Here is a 17,840-nt window from a genome sequence, read left to right on the forward strand (position 1 = left end):
CCTTGTTCTCACCTGAGTCCCCCCTGTTGTCACCTGTCCCCTCACCTGTCCCTGTGCTCACCTGAGTCTCACCTGTCCCCTCACCTGTCCCGCTGGTCTCACACCTGTCCCAGTGCTCACCTGTCCCTCACCTGTCCCTGAGCACACCTGAGCTGTCGCCCTCACCTGTCCTTCACCTGTGCTCACCTGTCCTGGTGCTCACCTGTCCCACCTGAGCTCACCTGAGTCCCACCTGGACCCACCTGAACCTCACCTGTCCCGGTGCTCACCTGAGCTCACCTGTGCTCACCTGCCCCACCAACCCCTCACCTGTGCCCCTGTCTCACCTGTCCCCTCACCTGTCCCCCTCGTCTCACACCTGTCCCCTCACCTGAGCACACCTGAGCTGTCCCCTCACCTGTGCCCCTGTCTCACCTGTGCCCCTGTCCCCTCACCTGTCCCCTCACCTGTGCCCCGTCTCACCTGAGCACACGGCGCCGGCGTCCTCGCTGTGCCCGCAGTCGTGCTGTCCCCAGGTGTGCAGGGCGCACCTGGCCAAGGTGAGCTCCTCACCTGTGCAGTGCGTCCCGTCCAGCCAGATCGGCCCCGCCCCTTCCCCGAAGTGGGCGTGGCCAGGGGCGGCCAGGGCGGAGCCGCAGCCCAGGGAGCGGCAAATCACCTGAGGGGGGAGGGGACAGGTGAGCCCAGGTGTGTCCCCAGCTGTCCCCAGGTGTGTCCGTGGATATCCCCACCTGTCCCCAGCTGTGTCCCCAGGTACCCCCACCTGTTCCAGGTGTGTCCCCCTGGGCTCACCTGTGCATCCACCATGTCCCAGGTGTTTCCCTATCCCCAGGTGTGTCCCCACCTGTCCCAGGTGTGCCCCACCTGTCCCCAGCTGTCCCCAGGTGTGCCCCCACCCCCAGGTGTGTCCTCAGGTGTGCCTCACCTGTCCCAGGTGTGTCCCAGGTGTGTCTGTGGATATCCCCACCTGTCCCCAGGTACCCCCCACCTGTCCCAGGTGTGTCCCCAGGTGTGCCCCACCTATCCCAGGTATCCCCCCTGGTCTCACCTGTGCATCCGCCATGTCCAGGTGAGGTGTCCCAGGTGTGTCCCCATCCCCAGGTGTGTCCCCATCCCCAGGTGTGCCCCACCTGTCCCAGGTGTGTCCCCAGGTGTCCCCCCCCGGTCTCACCTGTGCGTCCGCCATGTCCCAGGTGTCGTCGCAGACCGAGCCCCACCTGTTCCTGTGCAGCACCTCCACCCTGCCCACGCACCTGGAGGAGCCGTTCACCAACCGCACCTGGGGACAGGTGGGGACAGGTGGGGACAGGTGGGGACAGGTGGGGGCACCTGGGGACAGGTGGGCGCACCTGGGGCCTTACCTTCAACCGATCCTGGGCGTGCACCTGCGGCTCCACCTGCGGCTCCACCTGCGGCTGCACCTGCGGCTCCACCTGCGGCTGCACCTGGGGCTGCACCTGGGGCTGCACCTGGGGCTGCACCTGTGCCGTTACCTGGGGGTTCACCTGTGCCGTTACCTGCAGCAGGGGATCAGCACCTGTGGGGGAGGGAAAGGTGGGAGTGGCACAGCTGGGGCACACCTGGGCACACCTGGGCACACCTGGGCACACCTGAGCATGCTCACCTGAGCACAACTGTCCACACCTGCACACACCTGTCCGTTGTCACCTGTGTCTCACCTGCACAGTGCATACCCGCACACCCCTGTCCAGTCTCACCTGTCCATGCACACCTGTGCAGCGCACACCTGCACACCCACCCACACCTGTCCAGTCTCACCTGTCCATGCTCACACCTGTCCATACCTGCACACCTGAGCACACCTGGGCACACCTGTCCATACCAGCATACACCTGTCTAATCTCACCTGCACGCCTGCACACACCTGTCCAGTCTCACCTGTCCATGCGCACACCTGTGCAGCGCACACCTGAGCACACCTGCACACACCTGAGCACACCTGTCCATACCTGCACACACCTGCGCACACCTGTCCATGCTCACACCTGTCCATGTCTCACCTGCACACACCTGTCCGTGCTCACACCTGTCTCACCTGCGCACTGCACACCTGCGTCCTCCCCGTGGTGGCAGTTGTGCTGGCCCCAGGCGCGGGCGGGGCAGCTCCGGAGCTCCGCCTCCCACCCGGCGCAGGTGACGTCATCGAGCCAGATGGGGCCCTCACCTGGCCCGAACTCACCTGAGCCGGGCAGGGCGCGCAGGGCGGGGCCGCAGCGCACCTGGCGGCAGGTGACGCGCGCGGCCGCCAGGTCCCAGGTGTCGTCGCACACCGAGCCCCACCTGCCCGCGTGGAACACCTCGACGCGCCCCGCGCACCTGTGCGGGCCCCCGGCCAGGCGCACCTGGCCCTCCCGGGGCTCACCTGGGCACACGGCGGGGACAGGTGAGCTCACCTGGGCGCCCAATGGGGCTCACCTGGGTGCCCAACAGGGACAGGTGAGCTCACCTGGGTGCCCAACCCGGGGCTCACCTGGGGGTATCAAGTTCTTACCTGAGGGGTCTGGGGTCGCACCTGGGGAACACAGAACAGGGACAGGTGAGCTCACCTGGGAACACAGCCCAGGGCTCACCTGGGCACCCAACAGGGACAGGTGAGCTCACCTGGGCACCCAATGGGGCTCACCTGGGCACCCAACGGGGACAGGTGAGCTCACCTGGGCACCCAACGGGGACAGGTGAGCTCACCTGGCCACAAGAGGGGCTCACCTGGCCACAAGAGGGGCTCACCTGGGCACCCAATGGCCACAGGTGAGCTCAGGTGGGCGTGCCCGGGATTCACCTGGGCGAGCCCCAGGCTCACCTGAGTGCCAGGGGCTCACCTGGGCACCCAATGGGGACAGGTGGGCTCACCTGGGCGCCCAACGGGGCTCACCTGGGCACCCAACAGGGACAGGTGAGCTCACCTGGGCACCCAACGGGGCTCACCTGGGCACCTGGCCCGGGGCCCACCTGGGTGCCCAATGGGGCTCACCTGGGCACACGGCGGGGACAGGTGAGCTCACCTGGGCGCCCAATGGGGCTCACTTGGGTGCCCAGCCCGGGGCTCACCTGGGGGTGTCAGGTTCTTACCTGAGGGGTCTGGGGTCGCACCTGGGGAACACAGAACAGGGACAGGTGAGCTCACCTGGGCGCTGCAGCAGCACCTGGGCACGCCAGGGGCTCACCTGGGCAGCCAATGGGGACAGGTGAGCTCAGGTGGGCGTGCCAGGGGCTCACCTGGGTGCCCAACAGGGACAGGTGAGCTCACCTGGGCACTCCAGGGCCACACCTGGGCGCCCAATGGGGACAGGTGAGCTCACCTGAGGGCGCCATGTTCTCACCTGAGGGTTCCGGGGTGGCACCTGAGCCCAGCAGGGCCTCACCTGGGGGCACACCTGGAACGCGGAACGGGGACAGGTGAGCTCACCTGGGCACCAGGTGAGGCCGCCAGAGCCTCAGGTGTGGGGAGCCAGGAGGTCTCACCTGAGCCCCTCCCCCCCTCACCTGAGCCCCTCCCCCACTCACCGCAGAGCCCCCACAGGTGCAGGAGCAGCCCCAGGTGAGCCCCCAGGTGAGGGGGGCCCCCAATCCTCATGGCAGGTGAGGGCAGGTGGGCTCAGGTGGGCTCAGGTGGGCTCAGGTGAGGTCTCAGGAGAGGCTGAGCTGGAGCACAGGTAAAGGGTCAGGACAGGTGAGGCCCAGGACAGGTGAGGGTCCCCCCAATGGTTTAAGATCCCCACCCCCACCACACCTGAGCCAGGTGTCCAACCCCAGGTGTGTCCCCACCCCCAGGTGCCCCCAGGTGACCCCAGGTGTTCCCAGGTACCCCAATGTCCCCCCAGGTGTGCCCAGGTGCCCCCAGGTGTCTCCAGGTACCCCCATGTCCCCCCAGGTGTCCCTCACCTGTCCCCAGGTGTCCCCAGGTGCCCCCAGGTGTCCCTCAGGTGTCCCTCACCTGTCCCTCTCAGGTGTCCCCAGGTGTCCCCAGGTGTCCCTCACCTGTCCTCAGGTGTCCCCATGTCCCCCCAGGTGTTCCTCACCTGTTTTTCTCTCTCCTCTCTCCCCTCTCAGGTGTTTCCGTTCCGTCCCGCTGCGGCTCTGACGCAACCGCGCCCCGCCCCCCGTCAGACCCCGCCCCCCGCCCCTCCCCGGGGTCACGGCGGGGTCACCTGGGGGGGAGGGGCGGGGTCAGCTGGGGAGGGGCGGAGTCACATTGGAGAAGGGGCGGAGTCAGCTGGGGAGAGGCGGGGCTACAATGGGGCGGGGTCAGCTGAGGTGGGCGGAGTCACGGAGGGGGCAGATGACAAGGGGGCGGGGTCAGGTGGGAGAAGGGGCGGGGTCAGCTGGAGTGAGGGGCGGGGTCACCCGGGGGAGGGGCGGGGTCGCTTTGGGGGGAAAGGGGGCGTGGTCACCCGATGGAGGGGCGGGGTCACGTGGCAGGGGTCATGTGGGAGGGGTCACTGGGAGGTGGGGGCGGGGTCTCGGGGAGGTGGGGGCGGGGTCTCGGGGAGGTGGGGGAGGGGCGCTGCCCGGGGCTCACCTGCGGCCATGGCGGCTCCAGGTGCTCGGGGGGGGCTCGCGGGGCTCACCTGGGGCCTCCTGGGGCTGCTGCACCTGGGCGGTGAGTGACGTCATCGGGGGGCGGGGCTTAGCCCAAAACTGGGGGATTTTAGCCCAAAATTGGGGGATTTTATCCCAAAAATTTCGGGGATTTTAGCCCAAAATTGGAGGGATTTATCCCAAAAAAATCAGGGATTTCATGCCCAAAAATTCGGGGGTTCTATCCCAAAATTGGGAGATTTTATATTAAAAAAAATTCAGAGCTTCTATCACAAAATTGGAGGGATTTATCCCAAAAAAAATTCGGGGATTTTAGCCTAAAATTGGGGGATTTTAGCCCAAAATTGAGGGGATTTATCCTAAAAAAATCAGGGATTTTGTGCCCAAATTGCGGGGGGGAGGGTTACGAAAAAAAAAGGGGGATTTTATCCCAAAATTCGGGGATTTTATCCCAAAAAAATGTAGGGATTTCATCCCAAAATTGGGAGATTCTATTAAAAAAAAAAATCCGAGCTTCTATCCCAAAATTGGAGGGATTTATCCCAAAAAAATTCTGGGATTTTAGCCCAAAATTGGGGGGATTTATCAAAAAAAAAAATCGGGGGTTTTATCCAAAAAAGTTCAGAGCTTCTATCCCAAAATTGGGGGGATTTAGCCCAAAACTGGGGGGATTTATCCTAAAAAAATCAGGGATTTCATCCCAAAAAATTCGGGGCTTTTACTCCAAAATTTGAGAATTTTATCCCAGAACTGGGGGGATTCATCCCCCAAAAAATCAGGGATTTTATGCCAAAATTCTGGGATTTTATCCCAAAATTTGGAGGATTTTATCCCAAAATATTTGGGAATTTTATTCCAAAATTGGGGGGATTTATCCCCCCCAAAAAAATTCAGAGATTTTATCTCAAAATTGGGTGATTTCATCCCCAAAAATTCAGGAATTTTATCTCAAAAATTTCGGAAAATTTTATCCCCCCCAAAAAATTCCGGATTTGGGGCCAAAATTCAGGGATTTTATTCCAAAAAAATTCGGATTTCATCCCAAAATTGGGGAACTTTATTTTAAAAAATCAGGATTTGACCCCAAAATTCGAGGATTTTATCCCAAAATTCCATTTTTTTCCACCACCAAAATTCTTTTTTTCCCAAAATTCCCATTTTTTTTGCCCCCCCCCCCCTTCCCCTCCCTCCTCCCCTTCTCCAAATTCCGGGAATTTCCCTTTTCCCGCCCATTTTTCCCGGGAATTCCGCCCCGCCCCCGCCCTTGGCTCCCGATCGATTTTTGGGGGCAAATTCCGCGATTTTGGGGCCCCCGCGCGACCTTCGGCCCCTCCCGGATCCCGAATTCCCGAAATTCCCAGAATTTCCCAGAATTCCCCATTTTCCCCCAAATTTTCCCGATTTTTTCTCAAATTTTCCCAAATTTTCCCCATTTTTCTCTTCCCCTCCCCCACTTTCCCCCTTTTCCCTCGATTTTATCCCCAAATTTTCCCCGATTTTTCCCAAATTTTCCCGATTTTCCCAATTTTTCTCCTCCCTTCCCCCACTTTTCCCCCTTTTCCTTCAATTTTTCCCCCAATTTTCCCCATTTTCCCTTTTTCCCCCCAACGTTTTCTCATTTTCTTCTTTTTTTCTCATTTTCCCCCATTTTCTTTTACTTTTCCCAATTTTTCTCCCCCTTTTCCCCACATTTCCCCAATTTTCCTGATTTTTCTCTTTACTTCCCCCATTTTTTCCCGATTTTCCCAAATTTTCCTCATTTCTCCCAATTTTTCTCCTCCCTTCCCCCACTTTTCCTCCTTTTTCCTCGATTTTTTCCCCAAAATTCCTCAGATTTTCCCCCTTTTTTCCCCATTTCCCCCCAATTTTCCCCCATTTTTCCCCTCCTTTTTTTCCTATTTCCCCCCAATTTTTCTCCTCCTTTTCCCACAATTTTTCCCCAATTTTCCTCTTCCCTTTTGCCCCAATTTTTTCAAAATTTCCCAAAAATTCCCACTTTTTCCCCCTTTCCCCCAAACTTTCCCAATTTTTCCCTCCTTTTCCCCATTTTCCCCGATTTTCCCAACTTTTCCCTATTTTTTCCTCGTTTTCCCCCATTTCCCCCCAATTTTTCCCCATTTCTCTCCTCTCTTCCCCCACTTTTTCCCCCTTTTCCTGCATTTTCCCCATTTTCCCTCCCTTTTTCCCCATTTTTCCCCCAAATTTCCCCCCAATTTTTCCCAATTTTTCACCTCCTTTTTCCCAGATTTTCCCACAATTTTTTCCCAATTTTCCCCCATTTTTTCCCAATTTTTCACCTCCTTTTTCCCAGATTTCCCCACAATTTTTTCCCGATTTTTCTCCTCCCTTTCTCCCCCAATTTTTCCCAAATTTTCTCCTCCTTTTCCCCAAATTTCCCCGATTTCTCCCCGAATTTTTTTTCCCACTTTCACCCCGATTTCCCCCCCTTTTTTCCCCAAATTTCCCGATTTTCCCAAATTTTCTTCCCTTCCCCAAATTTTCCCAAACTTTCTCCTCCCTTTTCCCACATTTTCCCCAATTTTCCCCATTTTTTCCCAATTTTTCCCCTCCCTGTCCCGTTTTCCCCAATTTTTCCTCACTTTTCCTCGATTTCCCCAAATTTTCCCAATTTTCCCAATTTTCTTCTCCCTTTTCCCACATTTTCCCCAATTTCCCCCATTTTCCCCAATTTTCCCCAATTTTCCTCGATTTTCTTCGATTTCCCCAAATTTTCCCAATTTTTCTTCTCCCTTTCCCCATTTTTCCCCTTCCCCCCTTTTTTTCCCATTTTCCCTCCCTTCTTCCATTTCCCCAAACCCCCTCACCTGTCCATGCCCACCTGTGCCCACCTGAGCCCACCTGTGCTCACCTGTCCCTCACCTGTGCCCGCCTGTGCCCACCTGTGCCCACCTGGACTCACCTGTGCCCACCTGAGCCCACCTGGACTCACCTGTGCCCACCTGTCCCTCACCTGGACTCACCTGTGCTCACCTGTGCCCACCTGGACTCACCTGGACTCACCTGTGCCCACCTCTGCCCACCTGTGCCCACCTGAGCTCACCTGAGCTCACCTGTCCCTTTCCCCACCCCTCCCCCACCTCACCTGTCCTTTCTCTTTCCCACAGGTGTGCTGTGCTCAGGTGAGTCCGTACAGGTGTGCACAGGTGTGCTCAGGTGAGTCTGAACAGGTGAGTCCAGGTGTGCACAAGTGAGCATGGACGGGTGTGCACAGGTGAGTCTGAACAGGTGAGCCCAGGTGAGCCCAGGTGAGCCCAGGTAAGCATGGAGAGGTGTGCTCAGGTGTGGACAGGTGAGCACAGATGCATCTGAACAGGTGTGCACAGGTATGCACAGCTGAGTCCGTACAGGTGTGCTCAGGTGTGCTCAGGTGAGCATGGACAGGTGTGCACAGGTGAGCATGGACAGGTGTGCACAGATGCATCTGAACAGGTGTGCACAGGTGAGTCCGGACAGGTGTGCACAGATGTACCCAGGTGAGTCTGACCAGGTGAGCCCAGGTGTGCACAGGTGAGCAGGGACAAATTTACACAGGTGTGTCCAGGTGAGTCTGGACAGGTGAGCATGGACAGGTGTGCTCAGGTGTGGACAGGTGAGCGCAGGTGAGTCTGACCAGGTGAGCCCAGGTGTGCACAGGTGAGCAGGGACAAATTTACACAGGTGTGCCCAGGTGAGTCTGAACAGGTGTGCTCAGGTGTGCATGGACAGGTGAGCACAGGTGAGCACAGGTGAGCACAGGTGAGCACGGACAGGTGTGCTCAGGTGTGCTATGTGCAGGTGAGTGTGGGCATGTGAGACATGGACAGGTGTGATGGTATGAACAGGTGTGCCCAGGTGAGCACAGGTATGGACAGGTGTGCACAGGTGAATGAACAGGTGTGCACAGGTGTGCACAGGTGAGTATGGACAGGTGTGCACATGTGTGCATGGACAGGTGTGCCAAGGTGTGCTCAGGTATGGACAGGTGAGCACAGGTGAGCATGGACAGGTGAGCACAGGTGAGCATGGACAGGTGAGCACAGGTACGGACAGGTGTGCTCAGGTGAGCAGGGACAGCCACATCTGTGTGCAGGTGATGCACCTGGGCACACCTGGGCACACCCATTGCACACCTGTGCATGCACACCCGGGCACACCTGGGCACACCCGGGCACACCTGGGCACACCTGGGCACACCTGTGCGTGCGCACCTGGCCAGGGGGGTGGGGCTCACCACCTGGGCAGGCCCCAGGGCCACACCTGCCCAGGTGAGGCCTCAACACCTGCCCAGGTGCCCCCAATCCCCATTGGGTGCCCAGGTGAGCTCACCTGTCCCCGTTCCGCGTTCCAGGTGTGCCCCCAGGTGAGGCCCTGCTGGGCTCAGGTGCCACCCCGGAACCCTCAGGTGAGTCCTTGGCACCCAGGTGAGGCCCTGGCACGCCCAGGTGAGCTCACCTGTCCCCATTGGGTGCCCAGGTGAGGCTCTGGAGTGCCCAGGTGAGCTCACCTGTCCCCATTGGGTGCCCAGGTGAGCTCACCTGTCCCCGTTGGGCGCCCGCCCGAGCTCACCTGCCCGCGTTCTGCGTTCCAGGTGTGCCCCCAGGTGCAAGCCCGGAACCCTCAGGTGAGCACCTGACACCCCCAGGTGAAGCTGTGGCACCCTCAGGTGAGTTCCTGACACCCCCAGGTGAGCTCACCTGTCCCCATTGGGTGCCCAGGTGAGCCCCTGGCACTCAGGTGAGCCTGAGGCTCGCCCAGGTGAATCCCGGGCATGCCCACCTGAGCTCACCTGTGGCCATTGGGTGCCCAGGTGAGCCCCTCTTGTGGCCAGGTGAGCCCTTGGCGTGCCCACCTGAGCTCACCTGTCCCCGTTGGGTGCCCAGGTGAGCCCCATTGGGTGCCCAGGTGAGCTCACCTGTCCCTGTTCTGTGTTCCCCAGGTGCGACCCCAGACCCCTCAGGTAAGAACCTGACACCCCCAGGTGAGCTCACCCTGTTGGGCGCCCAGGTGAGCCCCGTTGGGTGCCCAGGTGAGCTCACCTGTCCCTGTTGGGCACCCAGGTGAGCCCCGTTGGGTGCCCAGGTGAGCTCACCTGTCCCCGCCGTGTGCCCAGGTGAGCCCCGGGAGGGCCAGGTGCGCCTGGCCGGGGGCCCGCACAGGTGCGCGGGGCGCGTCGAGGTGTTCCACGCGGGCAGGTGGGGCTCGGTGTGCGACGACACCTGGGACCTGGCGGCCGCGCGCGTCACCTGCCGCCAGGTGCGCTGCGGCCCCGCCCTCTGGGCGCCGGGCGGGGCGCAGTTCGGGGAGGGGGTGGGGCCCATCTGGCTGGACGGGCTCAGGTGCAACGGGAGCGAGGCTCACCTGGGCCAGTGCGCCGGGCACACCTGGGGCCAGCACAGGTGCAACCACGCCGAGGACGCCGGCGCCGCCTGCGCAGGTGAGGGCAGGTGAGGGCAGGTGAGGACAGGTGAACTGTCCCATACCTGTCCCAGGTAACCCTGACCCCCTCACCTGTCCCACACCTGTGCCCAGGTAACCCCCAAGTAACCCTGCCCCCCCCACACCTGTCCTGTCCCTCACCTGTCCCCAGGTAACCCCCAGGTGACCCAGACCCCCTCACCTGCCCCTCACCTGTCCCCAGGTAACTCCCCCAGGTAACCCTGACCCTTCACCTGTGCCCAGGTAACCCTGCCCCCTCACCTGTCCCACACCTGTCCCAGGTAACCCCCAGGTGACCCTGACCCCCTCACCTGTCCCACACCTGTCCCAGGTAACCCAGACCCCCACACCTGTCCCAAGGTAACCCTGCCCCCCCCTCACCTGTCCCTCACCTGTCCCAGGTAGCCCCCAGGTGACCCCCCCAGGTGACCCTGACCCCACACACCTGTCCCACATCTGTCCCCAGGTGTCCCCCAAATAACTCTGACCCCTCACCTGCCCCCAGGTAACCCCCAGGTAACCCCGACCCCCTCACCTGTCCCTCACCTGTCCCTGCCCCTCACCTGTGCCCAGGTAACTCCCCCAGGTGACCCTGACCCCTCACCTGTGCCCAGGTAACCCCTGACCCCTCACCTGTGCCCAGGTAATTCCCCCAGGTAACCCCCCCAGGTAACTCTGACCCCCTCACCTGCCCCTCACCTGTGCCCAGGTAACTCCCCCAGGTGACCCAGACCCCTCACCTGTCCCCAGGTGCCCCCAGGTGACCCAGACCCCCTCACCTGCCCCTCACCTGTGCCCAGGTAACTCCCCCAGGTGACCCAAACTCCTCACCTGTCCCCAGGTGCCCCCAGGTAATGCCCAGGTAACCCCTGACCCCTCACCTGTCCCCAGGTGCCCCCAGGTGACCCTGACCCCCTCACACCTGCCCCTCACCTGTGCCCAGGTAACCCTGACCCCTCACCTGCGCCCAGGTAACTCCCCCAGGTGACCCCTCCCTCTCCCCGCAGAGTCGTCGGTGCCGGCCCCGCCCCGGCTGCGGCTCTCAGGTGCGCCCGACAGGTGCGCGGGGCGGGTGGAGGTGCTGCGCGCGCACCTGTGGGGCTCCGTCTGCGACGACGCCTGGGGGCTGCGCCAGGCCCAGGTGCTCTGCGCTCACCTGGGCTGCGGCCCCGCCCTGGAGGCGCCAGGTGGGGCCAGGTACGGCCGGGGGGAGGGGCCCATCTGGCTCGACGACGTCACCTGCACGGGGGAGGAGCTCGACTTCTTCAGGTGCGGGCACCGCGCCTGGGGCGAGCACAACTGCCACCACGGGGAGGACGCAGGTGTGATCTGCGCAGGTGAGCACGGACAGGTGTGATATGGACAGGTGTGCACAGGTGTGATATGGACAGGTGAGACACGGACAGGTGAGACAGGTGAGATACACCTGGGGCGAGCACAACTGCCACCACGGGGAGGACGCAGGTGTGATCTGCGCAGGTGAGACAGGTGTGATCTGCACAGGTGAGCATGGACAGGTGTGCACAGGTGAGACATGGACAGGTGAGACAGGTGAGACAGGTGAGACAGGGACAGGTGGGACAGCTGAGATACACCTGGGGGCAGCACAACTGCCACCACGGGGAGGACGCAGGTGTGATCTGCGCAGGTGAGACAGGGACAGGTGAGACATGGACAGGTGAGTGCACAGGTGAGACACGAGCAGGTGTGTGCGCAGGTGAGTGGACACAGGTGTGCGCAGGTGAGGCACGGACAGGTGTGGACAGGTGGGACATGGACAGGTGAGCACAGGTGTGCGCAGGTGTGATATGGACAGGTGGGACAGGTGATCCATGGACAGGTGTGTGCGCAGGTGAAACAGGGACAGGTGCATGTGCAGGTGAGTGAACACAGGTGTGCACAGGTGTGATAAGGACAGGTGAGAGAGGTTTGCGCAGGTGTGCGCAGGTGAGCAGGGACAGGTGAGATATGGACAGGTGAGCACATACAGGTGTGCACAGGTGTGATATGGACAGGTGTGCATGGGTGTAGTGTGCACAGGTGAGCAAAGACAGGTGTGCACAGGTGTGATATGGACAGGTGCGCACAGGGGAGTGCAGGTGTGCACAGGTGAGCACCAACAGGTGAGCCATGGACAGGTGTGCGTGGGTGTGGTGTGCACAGGTGTCTACTCAGGTGAGCCATGCGCAGGTGATGTGGGAGCTCCTGCAACGTGTGCCTCACCTGTCCAGGTGAGCCTCACCTGTCCCTGCTCCCTCACCTGTCCGTGTCTCACAGGTACCCCCAGCCCAGGTGAGCCTCACCTGTGGCCGTTCCCTCACCTGTGGCCGTTCCCTCACCTGTCCGTGTCCCCGCAGGTGACCCCGGCTCAGGTGCGGTGCGGCTGGCGGCCGGGCCTCACCTGTGCGCAGGTAGGGTGGAGGTGCTGCACGAGGGGCGCTGGGGCAGCGTCTGCGACCGCGGCTGGGACCTGAGCGACGCCCAGGTGAGCACAGGTGGGACAGGTGAGCACGGGTGGGGACAGGTGAGGTGGTGGGGACGGACAGGTGAGGGCAGGTGAGAATGAGGGGGACAGGTGGGACAGGTGAGGGGGTGGGGGGGGACAGGTGAGCACAGGTTGGACAGGTGAGCATGGGGGTGGGACAGGTGAGGTGGTGGGGGGGACGGACAGGTGAGCACAGGTGGGACAGGTGAGGTGGGGGGGACAGGTGAGCATGGAGGTGGGGACAGGTGAGCACGGGGGTGGGGCCTGAGAGACGCCCAGGTGAGCACAGGTGGAGACAGGTGAGCACAGGTGGGACAGGTGAGGTTGTGGGGGGGGACAGGTGAGCACAGGTGGGACAGGTGAGCATGGGGGTGGGGACAGGTGAGGACAGGTGGGACAGGTGAGGTGGGGGTGGGGCCTGAGCAACGCCCAGGTGAGCACAGGTGGGACAGGTGAGGTGGGGGGGACGGACAGGTGAGGACAGGTGGGGACAGGTGAGTTCAGGTGCGTCCCTGGTCTCCCTCAGGTGCGTTTGTGCTCGCTCAGGTGTGTTTGCAGCTCAGGCAGGTGCGTTACCTGCCCCAGGTGTGTTACCTGCCCCGCAGGTGCATTTAAGGCCTCTCAGGTGTGCTCACCTGCCCCCAGGTGTGCCTGTCTCTCACCCAGGTGTGTTTAATACACCCAGGTGTGTTCAGCTGCCCCAGGTGTGTTCAAGGTGACTCAGGTGTGCTACCTGCCCCCAGGTGTGCGTGTGTCGCTCACCCAGGTGTGTTACCTGCCCCAGGTGTATTTAAGGTCACCCAGGTGTGTGTGTCGCTCACCCAGGTGTATTCACCTGTCCCACAGGTGTGTTTAAGCTCACTCAGGTGTATTTACCTGTCCCAGGTGTGTGCGTATCTCACTCAGGTGTATTTACCTGTCCCAGGTGTGTTTGTAGCTCACCCAGGTGTATTTACCTGCTCCCTCAGGTGTATTTAAGGTACCCCAGGTATATTTAAGGTCCCTCAGGTGTATTTACCTGTCCCCCAGATTTGTTTAAGGTCACTCAGGTGTGTCACCTGTCCCCCAGGTGTATTTAAGGTTCCCCAGGTGTGCTTACCTGTGCCGCCAGATGTGTTTAAGGTCTCTCAGGTGTATTTACCTGTCCCCAGGTGTATTTACCTGTCCCCCAGGTGTGTTTAAGGTCTCTCACCCAGGTGCATTTACCTGTCCCGCAGGTGGTGTGCCGCCAGGTGGGCTGTGGGCGGGCCCTGTCGGCGCCGGGCGGGGCGCGGTTCGGGCGGGGCTCGGGGCAGGTGTGGCTGAGCGACCTCACCTGCGCGGGCAGCGAGCGGCACCTGGGGCAGTGCCCCGCCCCCCCCTGGGGCAACAACACCTGCGGGCACCAGCGCGACGCGGGCGTGGAGTGCGCAGGTGAGCACGGACAGGTGAGGGCGGGGGGGACAGGTGAGCATGGGCAGGTGAGGGCAGGGGGAGACAGGTGGGGACAGGTGGGGACAGGTGAGGGCGGGGGGAGACAGGTGGGGACAGGTGAGCACAGACAGGTGAGGGCAGGGGGGGAGAGGTGAGCATGGACAGTTGAGGGCGGGGGGGACAGGTGAGGGCAGCTGGGGAAAGGTGGGGACAGGTGAGGGCAGGTGAGCACGGACAGGTGAGGGCGGGGGGGGACAGGTGGGGACAGGTGAGGGCAGGTGGGGACAGTGCAGACAGGTGAGCATGGACAGGTGAGGGCAGGGAGGGACAGGTGAGCACTGACAGGTGAGAACAGTCAGAATAGGTATGGACAGGTGGGCGCAGACAGGTATGGACAGGTGAGCACAGGTGAGCACGGACAGATGAGCATGGACAGGTGAGAACAGGTGGGCAGGGAGAGGTGTGCACAGACAGGTATGGACAGCTGAGGACAGGTAGGGACAGGTGAGCAGGGACAGGTGGGCACAGGTGAGCAGGGACAGGTGGGACAGGTGTGGACAAGTGAGGGCAGGTGAGCAGGGACAGGTGAGAACAGGTATGGACAGGTGAGCACAGACAGGTGGGCACAGGTGAGCACAGGTATGGACAGGTGAGCATGGACAGGTGAGACGAGGCAGAGACAGGTGAGAAGAGGTGAGCAGGGACAGGTGAGCACAGACAGGTATGGACAGGTGAGCACGGGCAGGGGGGCACAGGTACAGACAGGTGGGCAGGGACAGGTGAGAACAGGTGAGGGTGGGTACAGACAGGTGAGAACAGGTGAGCAGGGACAGGTGGGCACAGATAGGAATGGACAGGTACGGACAGGTGAGCAGGGACAGGTGGGCACAGATAGGAATGGACAGGTGTGCTCAGGTGAGCAGGGACAGGTGTGCTCAGGTGAGGGGGTGGGGCACAGCTCTGCCGTGAGGTGTCCCTTACCTGCCTGCACCTGTCCTCCATCCTCACCTGTCCTCCATCCTCACCTGTCCTCCATCCTCACCTGGCGCCACCCACCTCCTTTCCCCTGCAGCCCCACCCACACCCTCACCTGTCCCTCACCTGTCCCCTTTCCCTGTGGCCCCTTCCCCCATGCCCTCACCTGTCCCCCCCTCACCTGTCCCTCCCTCACCTGTCCATCCCTCATCTGTCCCAGGTGCTCACCTGTCCCTCACCTGTCCATTCACTCACCTGTCCCTCCTCACCTGTCACCTGTCCATTGCTCACCTGTCCCTCACCTGTCCCTCCCTCACCTGTCCCTCCCTCACCTGTCTCTCACCTGTCCCTCACCTGTCCATTCACTCACCTGTCTCTCACCTGTCTCCCCGCAGCCCCTCCCCCGTCGCCCTCACCTGTCCCGGCCGTTCCCGCCCCGCCCCCGCCCGCCCAGGTGCGCCTGGCCGGGGGCCCGCACAGGTGCGCGGGGCGGGTGGAGCTGCTGCACCTGGGCAGGTGGGGCTCGGTCTGCGGCCGCACCTGGGACCTGGCGGCCGCGCGCGTCACCTGCCGCCAGGTGCGCTGCGGCCCCGCCCTGGCCGCACCCCCGGGCGGGCGCTTCGGGCCGGGGGAGGGCCCCGTGTGGCTGGGCCAGGTGCGCTGCACAGGTGAGGAGCTCACCTTGGACAGGTGCGAGAGGCGGCCCTGGGCGGAGAGCGGCGGCTGCGGGCACGAGGAGGACGCGGCGGCCGAGTGCGCAGGTGAGGGGACAGGTGAGGGGACAGGTGAGGGACAGGTGAGCAGGTGAGGGGCAGGTGAGGGACAGGTGAGCAGGTGAGGGACAGGTGAGGGACAGGTGAGGGACAGGTGAGGGACAGGTGTGGGGACAGGTGAGCACCTGGGGAGACAGGTGTGTGCAGGTGAGGGGACAGGTGTGCATCTAGGGGGACAGGTGAGCGTGTGGGAGAGGTGAGGGACAGGTGTGCACAGGTGAGCGCCTGGGACAGGTGAGCACCTGGGGGGGACAGGTGTGCCCAGATGAGGCGCGGGGCCAGGTGAGCACCTGTGGGGGGCTCAGGTGGGCTCAGGTAATGTAGATGGGGTGAGGAGCCCAAGTGCCCCCAGGTGTGCCCAGGTGTGCTCAGGTGCCCCCAGGTGTGCCAGGTGAGCTCAGATTAGCTCGAATGGATTCAGGTGTGCCCAGGTGAGCCCAGGTGCCCCCAGGTGCCCCCACCTGTCCCCATCTCCCCCCCAGGTGCGGATCCCCCCCAGGTGCGGCTGCAGGGCGGGGCCGGGCCCTGCTCGGGGCAGGTGCAGGTGCTGCTGAACCACACCTGGCTGCAGGTGTGCGGCCTCACCTGGGGGCTGCCCGAGGCGCAGGTGCTGTGCCGGCAGCTGGGCTGCGGCCCCGCCCTCAGCGCACCTGTGGGGCCTCACCTGGCGGCCCAGGGGCAGCTTTACCTGTCGGGGCTCACCTGTGACGGATCCGAGGCGCACCTGGAGGATTGTCTGCAGGAGGGGGCGGGGCCGAGCACCTGCGCAGGTGGGGCCCCGGCGGAGCTCAGGTGTGAGATGCCCAAAGGTGAGAAGGGGGGGGAGGGGCTAAAGGGGAGGGGGAGGGGCCAAAGGTGTTGGGGGGGAGGAGCTTCAGGTGAGGGACTGGTGTGGGGGAGGGGCCAAAGGTGAGAGGGAGGGGCCAAAGGTGTTGGGGGAGGGGCTAAAGGTGAGGGGGAGGGGCTCCAAATGTGAGGGGGAGGGGCTAAAGGTGAGGGACAGGTGTGGGGGAGGGGCTCCAGGTGAGGCTCAGGTGAGGGGGAGGGGCTAAAGGTGAGGCCCAAATGGGAGGGAGGGGCTAAACGGGAGGGGCTGCAGGTGAGAGGGGAGGGGCTAAAGGTGCGGGACAGGTGAGAAAGGAAAACCAGGACAGGTGGGACAGGTAAAGCTGGGACAGGTGTGCAGGGTTAAACCAGGACAGGTGAGAAAGGGAAAAGGTGGGACAGGTGAGAAGGGAGGAGCCAGGACAGGTGGGACAGGGGAAGGTCAGAGAGGTGAGAAAGGTGGGACAGGTGAGAAGGAGGGAACAGGTGAGTCCAGGTGAGAAGGGTGGGACAGGTAAGGACAGGTGAAGGTGGCACAGGTGAGAAGGGTGGGACAGGTAAGGACAGGTGAGGACAGGTGAGAAGGCTGGGGCAGGTGAGCCCAGGTGTGACGCCTCCCCCACCCCCCTCACCTGTCCCCCAGGTGTGGCCCCCACCTGCTCCTACCTGGTGGCGCTGCTGGTGCTGCTGACGTCACTGGGCGGGGCCCTGCTCTGGCTCACCTTGCGGGCCAGGTGTGTCCCAGGTGAGTCCCAGGTGTGTCCCAGGTGTGTCCCAGGTGAGTCCCAGGTGTGTCCCAGGTGACCCCAGGTGACCCCAGGTGTGTCCCCAGCTCACCTGGACGCCCTGAGGGCCCCCGGCACCATTTACCTGCCCAGGAGGGCCTCACCTGGCGAGGGGGAGGAGCTGCAGCTGATGGACAACGCCCCCTGAGCTCACCTGGAGGAGCTCACCTGGGACTCACCTGGTGGGGATCACCTGGTGGAGCTCACCTGGACTCGCTCACCTGGAGCCTGGGACTCACCTGGAGCTCACCTGGTGGGGCTCACCTGGCACCTGGAACCTCTCACCTGGTTGCCCTCACCTGAACCTCACCTGGTTGCCCTCACCTGGAATTCTCACCTGAACCTTACCTGGCCGCTCTCACCTGGAACCCTCACCTGGAACCCACCTGGAATCTCTCACCTGAATCTTTTATCTGAACCTCACCTGGAATTTCTCACCTGGCCCTCTCACCTGGCCCCTCCCCCCTTTCTGGCAGCTCAGGCGTCCCCGCACACCTGGGCAGGTGAATAAATTTTAAAAAATGGCGTCTGGAGCCTCCAGGTGTGAATTTTGGGGTCCCCCAACATCCCCCTCCAGGTGTGACAGGT

General features: G+C 62.2%; 1 protein-coding gene across 1 annotated transcript; it reads left to right on the forward strand.

The window, feature by feature from the left end:
- Nucleotides 1–9,654: 9,654 nt before the first annotated feature.
- On the forward strand, nucleotides 9,655–17,400 carry LOC118701335 (soluble scavenger receptor cysteine-rich domain-containing protein SSC5D-like; the record flags this gene model as incomplete). The annotated part of the gene is made up of 9 exons (XM_054518452.1): nucleotides 9,655–9,994; nucleotides 11,004–11,347; nucleotides 11,602–11,644; nucleotides 12,354–12,481; nucleotides 13,699–13,894; nucleotides 15,265–15,630; nucleotides 16,125–16,451; nucleotides 17,111–17,212; nucleotides 17,300–17,400. Coding segments are annotated over 9 exons (1,947 nt in total), but the record flags the coding sequence as incomplete, so codon positions are not given.
- Between the last annotated feature and the right edge of the window lie 440 nt (nucleotides 17,401–17,840).

The sequence above is a fragment of the Molothrus ater genome, unplaced genomic scaffold (assembly GCF_012460135.2).
Source record: "Molothrus ater isolate BHLD 08-10-18 breed brown headed cowbird unplaced genomic scaffold, BPBGC_Mater_1.1 matUn_MA588, whole genome shotgun sequence".
In the NCBI taxonomy this organism is placed as follows: domain Eukaryota; kingdom Metazoa; phylum Chordata; class Aves; order Passeriformes; family Icteridae; genus Molothrus; species Molothrus ater.